This window comes from Rhinolophus hipposideros, assembly GCF_964194185.1.
Source record: "Rhinolophus hipposideros genome assembly, chromosome: 21".
Classification (NCBI taxonomy): Eukaryota; Metazoa; Chordata; class Mammalia; order Chiroptera; family Rhinolophidae; genus Rhinolophus; species Rhinolophus hipposideros.
The window spans coordinates 35,728,494-35,737,479 of NC_138067.1; the positions used below are offsets into that span (position 1 = coordinate 35,728,494).

Here is an 8,986-nt window from a genome sequence, read left to right on the forward strand (position 1 = left end):
CCTCCGCTGGATGCACTGCCAGTGGATCTCTCTGCTCCCAACGTACTCCCTCTGGAGACCATTCTTCACACAGCAACCAGCACAATGTTCTCAAATCAAAAATCTCATTATGTCGCTCTCCTCTCATGGCCCTTAAGTGATTTCCCACTGCTTACAAATGGAATTCCAACTCCTTACTGTAATCAATAAGGCTCTGCCACAGTCTCGTAAACCGTTCTGGTTCACTGCGCTCTCATCACACTGGCCTGTCTGTACCCCAAACACAACGGTGCTTTCTGCCTTGAACTTGCTAGTTCCTCTGCCTCGACCACTCCTCTGCCAGAACTTCACACAGCTCCTTCTCAGAATTCAGCTCAACCTCTCAGACGTCAGCTCAACAGTAACCTCGGAAACGACTTTTCAGATCCCTCTGATCAAAGAAGCCCCTGCCACTCCCTGACCACTCTCCCTATCATCACCCTGTTTCATTTCCTCCATAACGTTTATGTAATTACTCCTGTATTCATATTTACTTGTTATTGTCTATCTCCTTCCATTAGAATGTAACTACCCTCTATGAATGCCAGACCACAGCTTGCTTTTTTTTTTTTTTACCCTGATAATCCCCAGTACTTGGCACAGATCCCGCCACATCCTAGGAAGTGTATACATGTTTGTTGAATAAATGAATGAAACGACAGCTCTTTTTTATCATTAGAGCTGCTACTGGTGAAATCCTGCATTCCTTTCACTTTGAATATTTTATATCTACACGTTCCTCATAGTTGCTAAGCAGTATCTATATAATAAAGGTATGTTTGCCTGAATTATTAATACTCACCCTGAGGAAAGATTCCCGTGGCTTCCAGCAAAAGTACTGGGAGTGCCTTAATGTACAACAGAGCTCTCAAGTGTTCACTGGCTGGGATTTCTTATGATGGTCCTGGAATAAGATAAAATGAGGCATCTGAAGACAAATATGTCTGAGCTTTTGAAAATTGACTTCTCTCCATTCCAATTCTTCCACTTAGCCATCCACATGTCAACCAGGAAACAATTATCGAGTGTCTAATATATGTCAGGCTCTATGCCAGGCCCTGAGAATACAATGGTGAGCAAAATAGCTATGTTCCCTGCCCTCATGGATACTCGTGTAAGGGAAATGGACATGAAGCAAATCCTTGCACAAATAAATGTGCTGTAATAAACTGAGCTATGTGCTATGAAGAGAATAGTCTAAGATGCTATGCAAGCAATAAATAATAAGAAAACAAATTTTTAAAAATACAATTAATTCTGCAATAGCACCAAAAATACTTAGGAATCAATTTAAGAAAAGATGGGAAAAACTCTACACTGAACACTGGAAAGCACTGCTGAGAGAAATTAAACTCCTAAATAAATGGAGAAATATATTATGTTTATAGATCAGGAGTCTCAAAATTGTTCCAGTATTGAATGGTCCCAAATTGATCTATGGATTCAACACAATCCCAATCAAAATTCCAGCAGGCTTTTTTTGTAGAAATTGATTTATATGAAAATGCGAATGATCTAGAAAAGCCAAAGAAATTTTTAAAAAGAAGAACAAGGTTGGAGAACTTACACTCCCTGATTTCAAGACTTATTATAAAACTACAGTAATAAAGGCTGTGTAGAAATGGTGAAAGGAAAGACATAAAGATCACTAAAGCAGAAAATCTATTCAAGAAATAGATCCATTTACAATCAATTCTTTTTTAGTACAGGAGTCAAGGCAATTCAACAGGGAAAGTTAAGTCTGGAATTGGATAGGTAGGCAAAGGTTTCTCAGGACATAAAAACACAAACCATAAGAGAAAAACTAAATAAATTAAACTTTATCAAAATTTAAATTTTTTGTTCTTCAAGAACAATTAAGTAAATGAAAAGGCAGGTCATAGAGCAGGAGAAAATATTAGTAATACATATGTCTAACAGATGACCCAGAACATAATTAAGAACTCTCAAAATGTAATAATATGAAAATAATCCAAATTTTAAAAAATAGGCAAAAGACTTGAACAGACACTGCACAAAGGAAGATACACAAAAGGCCAATAAGTACAGTGCTACCTCGGTTTTCGAATGTAATCCGTTCTGGAAGACCGTACGAATTCTGAAACGTTCAAAAACAGCGGACAGCTAGGCCTCAGGATCTTGCACTCAGCAGAAGACACATAACATGTTCGGCTTTTGAGCCGTGTTCAAAAACCGAAGCATTTACTTCCGGGTTTACGGCGTTCGTAAATCTAAATGTTCGTCAACGGAGACATTCGAAAACCGAGGTACTACTGTATTTGAAAAGATGCTCAATATCAATAGTCATCAGGGAAATGCAAATTAAAGCCACAATGAGATGTCATGACACACTAATTAGAATGCCTAAAACTTAAGACTAACAAATACCAAGTGTTGGTGATAATGTGGAGCAGTGGGAATGCTCACAATTGCTAGTGGGAATAAAGATGAATGGGACAGCCCTCTTGGAAAACTGGGAGTTTCTTAAAAAGTTAAACAAAAAGTTTACCATACAACCTAGCCAGTATACGCCTAGGTATTTGCACTAGGTATTTGCCCAACACAACTAAAAACACATATTCACACAAAGACCTAAACAACAATGTACATAGCAGCTTTACTGACACAAGCCAAAACCTGAAGGAAAAAATAATGTCTATCAACAGGTGAATGGATAAATAAAATATAAAATATCCATAAAAACAATACTATTCGGCAACAGAAAAGATGCTATGAGAATATACAATAAAGGATTCTAGCGGAATCTAGGAAGTCAGGCAAGGTTTTCTAAAGGAAGAAGTGGATATCTGAAAGAAGACTTGGGATTAAGTGGGCAGGTTGGAGTGGGTAATGAGAAATAAAAAGCATTTCAGGCAGAGGCTTGTTCAAGGGCCCCGGCAGAAGGAAAGGTGGCACATTCACAGGTGGTCTTGCTTAGAGAGCAAGGAGAAAGAAGAGTGACGTGAGTTAAGGCTGGAAGTTGGCATGGGCCATGCAATGCAGGCCTTGCTATAGCTTTTGATATTTATCTTAAAAGCAATAAGAAACCTCTGAAAGAGTTTTAAGCAAAAGAGTGGTATAACTGGCTTGACATTTTTAAAAAGATCCCACTGACTACAGTATGGAGAACTAACTATCAGGGGAACGAGTGGCTGTGAGGGAGCCAGTCATGGCCCCTGTCAAAATCCTGGTAATAGATGATGGTGGCTTTCACTGAGATGGGATGATAGAGATGGAGAGAGATGAACGGATTCCACAACTATTTGAGAAATATGTTGGGTTGCACTCAGGGAATCAGGAAGAAGATGGCATTAAGTTTGACTCTAAGGTTATGGCTCAGGGGATGGAATGGGATGAGATCCTATTCCCCAACACAGAGAATGCTGGAAGAAGGTCCAGTTTGGTGGAGAAAGTCTAATCTCAGTTCTGGACACACTGAATTTGAGATGCCTGGGAGACACCCAAGTCTCCCAGGTGGCCATATGGATGTGAAAGCTCACGGAAGCCCAAGATGGAGATTCAAACCTGGGTGTTTTGAAGATGGTAATTGACATTGTAGAAATGGATGCAGTAGTCTAGGGAGAGAGCAAAGGATGAAGACAGTAAAGAATCTAGAACCAAGTTTTAAGGAACTCCAACAATTAAAGAATAAGTAAGGAGGGAAAGGTGAGCTAGGAAAGGAAATTAAGATGCAACCAAAGAAAAGGAATGGAAACCAGAACAGCATAACACATCAGAATTCATGGGAAGAATTCAAGATGAGTGTGGAAACTGTATTGAATGCTAATAAAATAATAAGAAAATGTCCACTAAGTTTAGTAACATACAGGTCACTGCTAACCTTAGGAAGAACAGAGCTTATGGAAAAATAGGGATGTAACCAAGATTAGAGCGGCCTGAGGGGTGACTGAGAAATACGGAAGTGGAGAAAGTGATTCTACATAACTTTAGATAACGGGTCCAACTTCCTAGTATAACAAGCTGGGTTATAATAATGATGGAAAAAAAACTGAACTTGGAAGAGATTGTGAAAGACACTACTTCTGTGAATGCTCAGCCCTTGAATTCAACCTGAGAGGTTGCATTTCCTTTTCTTGCAACATACCGTGTTTCCCCGAAAATAAGACCTAGCCAGACAATCAGTTCTAATGCATCTTTTGGAGCAAAAATTAGTATAAGACTTGGTCTTATATTATATTATAGTAAAATAAGACTGGGTATTATATTATATTATACTTGGTCTTACAGTAAAATAAGACTGGTTCTTTCTTATATTAGTTTTTGCTACAAAAGACTCATTAGAGCTGATTGTCCGGCTAGGTCTTATTTTGGGGGAAACATGGTAGGTGGGTATCGTGAATCATGAGTCCAAAAGATTTCTTTATTACATTATCTTCATAACAACCATGAACATGGAAAAGGGGGTTCATTGGGGGACTTTCAACATAGGTTACACACAATCATGATATGAGAAAGGCACAAGGTGGGGGAAGAACAGGCAGGACTAAAGAAGCAGTCTTATTCCTCAATCTCTGCTTCCTGGTAAGTTTCCAGTTGACAGTTAAATCCAGATCCTTGTGCATATTCACAGAAAATCATAAAAGCAAAATGACACAAATACATTTGGTAGCAAGCAACAGAGAATGGTCTCATCCTTAGTTCCCCTATTTATCTGGGAAGTGCAAGTGTGCACTGAGGAAGAAAATAAATAAAAAGACAGGTTCTAGAGGAGAATAGAGCTGAAGAGAAACAAAAGCTAAACATTAAGATACCTGGACACTGGGGTTTTAGGAAATGAGTGAATGAATGAATGAATGAATGAATAAACGAATGAAAAAATGAGCAAGCAATAGGAAATAGGTATGTCCTTAAGAAAGAATGGAGATTCTGTGAACAGGGATGACCAGATGACAAAACAGAGGAAAACATGTTTCGACTTTGTTTCCTCAGGTGTGTGTTTTAACAGGATTATGAGGAGCTTCTAACTTGGAGCTTCATAGGGCTCAGAGGTTGGGCCCAGTTCACAGGGAGAGGGAATAAACAGATATTTTACCAAGTGGCTCACTCTCTCTGAAGTTGTCCATCAGGCTTTAGAGGAGGGACCATTTCCATTTATGGGCATCCACGAAGAGCTAAGCACTGGCCCATATGCTTAATATATGCTATCTCACTGACTCCTCACAGAAACCCTGGGATGTAGGTATTCCCATCCTCACTTGACTGAAAAGGAAACCAAAGTTCAGAAAACTGATCTTCTCCGAAGTCACCGTGAAGGGACTTGGATTTGAGCCTACTTGTGCTTGACTCTAAATCCACGCTACTTCTACCAAAACAAGACCGAGGCTAGGAGAAACCAATCTGTTTCAACTGAGAGGGTAAAAGAAACTTACTGGGGGCAGAGGGCAGGAGACCATATAGGAAGGAAAAAAAATGAAGAATAGAAGGAAGAAGGAATCCTCTTTTCTAAGAATGAGTAGAATTACAGAAGAAATCGCCTAGAAAAGAGAAGAGAATCGGACTTAGGAAATGGGAAAAATGCCTGGGACTGAAAAGAAATTCAGGAACGAGGGACAGAAAATCGGGGTCTGGAAGTCAGGATTTCTAGGATGAGAAGAAAGATGCTGGCGCCTTTTTCTTTAGGTTGAAGAGGAGACTGTGCTCAGTTACTGACCTTCCTCTCTCTGGTCACATGACTTGTGCTGATATAAAAGCTTTCTACCAGCCAGGTTCCTTACAATATTTTCCTGTGTGAAATAGGCAGTCGCAGTGGCTGAAACTCCGTTCCTCTTTCCCAGAAGCTTTCAGACTTCAGGACTAATCCCAAGAAGCCATCTATCTGGAACGAAGACAACAAGGCAAGGCAGCTAGCTTTGTGCTTGTGCTCTGGGAAGTGATGCCAGGATCAGAATTGGAGGGACAGGTGTTGCGGGGCTGGAGAAAGTCTGTGAGAAACTGAATGGAAGGATCATACCTGGAGACAGGAGCCAGTGTGGGGGGCAAGGAAACACAGATCAGGATATCAAGCCTGGGAAGAGGATGGAGGGGACAGATTGTGTGGGTGGTGAGGGTTACAAACTAAGTGGAAATAGCCCGTTAAGAATTAGGTTCAGGAGCCAGTGACTGCCTGTGGGTTTTTCTGAATATTCTCAAAAGCCTTTTGGGGGACCAGCCCCAAAGAATAGTGCTGGCTCACTCTTCCTCCCCACTGCCCCCACTCCCACACTTCACTGGCTTCCCCTTTTTAATACAGCCCCAGAGTCTGGTATTAGATCGGAGAAGAAAAGGTGTTCTACAAAAGGAGAGGAAACAAGGTAGGGAGATGGGGTGGGGGGTCTGGGCACCTGCTTCCTGGATGTGTGGTGGGGTCCTGTGGGGAGCCAGGGGCCTGCTTCTCACAGCACAAGTTCTCGGTTCGCGGAGGCTTGCCGTTTCTCTCTGCAGGTGTCTGACTGAGGAAGGGACTTAAGGAAAGATGGAAACAGCTAACAGTTAACTTCCTGTATCTGTGAGGAGAAAGGCTGGAGACACTGGAGGGGGAATTCCCTGGGGACACCAAGGGTTGGTCTCCCCCAGAGACACATGATGGCAAACGTAATAACTCCTAGTTAATATCCCGCCCCAGGCAAAGTCAATAATTGCTCTGGGCAGTTCTGGCAGGTGGTGTGAACAAGCAGTGGTGGCAACAGAAAGCCCTGGCCTGGGAAGGGAAGAGTGCAGGGAGAATGTCATCCTGAGCCGGAGGTGGATCGGTAGGCTGTGAGTAGGTCCTCCTGACCCTGCCCTCTCGTAATCCTCTTCCAGAACAGTCATGTCCAGCTCGAAGAGTTCCTTGATCCTCACAGCCTATGTTGTTATCTTCCTCACCGGTCTCCCTGCCAACCTCCTGGCCCTTCGCGCTTTCCTGGGGCGGGTCCGCCAGCCCCACCCCGCACCCGTCCACATCCTTCTGCTCAGCCTCACGCTGGCAGACCTCCTGCTGCTGCTGCTGCTGCCCTTCAAGATCGCTGAGGCTGCGTCTGACTTCCGCTGGTATCTGCCTGAGATAGTCTGTGCCCTCACGGGCTTCGGCTTTTACAGCAGCATCTACTGCAGCACGTGGCTCCTGGCCGGCATCAGCATCGAGCGCTACCTGGGAGTCGCCTTCCCCGTGCAGTACAAGCTGTCCCGCCGGCCTTTGTATGGAGTGATCGCTGCTGTGATCGCCTGGATCATGTCCTTTGGTCACTGCACCATCGTGATCATCGTTCAGTACTTGAACTCAACCCAGCAGGCCACAAATTCGAATGAAATTACCTGCTATGAGAATTTCACCGAACAGCAGCTGAACGTGGTGCTTCCTGTGCGGCTGGAGCTGTGCCTCGTCCTCTTCTTCATCCCCATGGCCATCACCATCTTCTGCTACTGGCGCTTCGTGTGGATCATGCTCACCCAGCCCCATGTGGGGGTCCAGAGGCGGCGCCGGGCTGTGGGGCTGGCTGTCGTGACGCTCCTTAATTTCCTGGTGTGCTTCGGGCCTTATAATGTATCCCACTTGGTGGGGTTTTACATGAAAAAAAGCCCCCAGTGGCGAGCAGAAGCTGTGGTATTCAGTTCCCTCAACGCCAGTCTGGACCCCCTGCTTTTCTATTTCTCTTCTTCGGATGTGCGTAGAGCCTTTTGGAAAGGGCTTCAGATACTGCGGCATCATGGCTCCTCCCTGCTGGGACGCAGAGGCAGAGAGACCGGGGAGAGGACAAATGGAGACAGGGGTGTGAGTCAAGCAGAGGGAGCAGCGAGTTCTGACTTCACCACAGACTAGGGAGGCTCCTGCACCTTCGGAGGCCCTCAGGGCTGTGTATGAGTTGAACAGGCTAGGAGAGGGGGAACGTGAGGGTCTTAGGAATCCTCAGACCCACACCACTAGTGGGACTGTAAAAATCTCTCTCACCAGCTTGGTATCCCTTCCTGACTGGATTTTCCTTCCCAAAGGAACATAGCTCAGAGGCAATAGAAGAAACGGCTAGGCATTGAGAAGCACTAGCAGACTGAATTTCAGAAGCAATGTAGCTAATACAAATTCAAGTCCTTGTGAGGTGGTCTGTAGCTGGGGACGACCACGCTGACAGAGAGAGGCCTAAAGCAATCTTGCCATAAGCTTTGAAGCAACACCTAGACACCGGTCTAGCAGTTCATGCTGAAAATAAGCCAACAGGAAAGAGATGGAAGAGAAATACTACATGAGGTCAAAGAAGACTCGGGAAGATTCTGAGCCAAGGGGACTAGGAGGAGGGGCTGTGGGCTTAGGCCTCTAATGATCTGGGTTTGCACTGTACTGATCTGGCCTGCTGCTTTGTAAGTATGCTTCAGTCGTCTTCACGTGTGTATTTTGTCTCCCTCATTAAACTGGGAGCTGCCTGAAGTCTGGGTCTTGTCTTCTCCCTCCATAGCACCCCACACAGGTCAGGACACAGCTTGGAACCCATCAGTTAGAGCTCAACACTGACTAGTACAGGAAAAGACTGCCTGGTCTGGCAGATTGAAAATAAAGATTACAAAACTCTGAAGTGAGTGACCACAATGTTTGTTAACATTTCTGTAAGTACGGGGAGGGCAAAAATGGGATGAAGAACCAGACTCGGCAGCAAAGGGGGAAAGGTGATGTATCTGAAACCACAGAAACATTTTAAGGTAAAGATGTAACCAGAGTGGATTAAATAAGGGTACTGATGTAATCCCATTTAGATTGATGAATAGAGACTGGGTTTAGAAAGAGCATGTGGGGTGAGGTCTGCCTCAAAGTTGTCAGTGTATCACAGGGGGCTTGAAACATGCTACTCTCCTGCTTAGAAACCTGCAGACTTTTCTTATCATCAAAAGTTTTCCTCTCAGGAACTCATATCATATCATTCCATTGCCTGCTTTGTATCCTCTCTCCCTTCCCAATTCCAGCTGCCCAACTCGTTTCTCCACAATAAGGACTCCTACACCT

General features: G+C 43.9%; 1 protein-coding gene across 1 annotated transcript; it reads left to right on the top strand.

Moving 5' to 3' along the window:
- The first annotated feature begins 6,070 nt into the window (after window positions 1-6,070).
- On the top strand, window positions 6,071-8,559 carry LOC308489405 (free fatty acid receptor 2-like). Its single transcript, XM_081030454.1, has 2 exons — window positions 6,071-6,329; window positions 6,820-8,559. The coding sequence occupies exon 2, from the start codon at window positions 6,827-6,829 to the stop codon at window positions 7,814-7,816; it is 990 nt and encodes a 329-aa protein (XP_080886580.1). The 5' UTR covers window positions 6,071-6,329; window positions 6,820-6,826; the 3' UTR covers window positions 7,817-8,559.
- The last annotated feature ends 427 nt before the right edge of the window (window positions 8,560-8,986 follow it).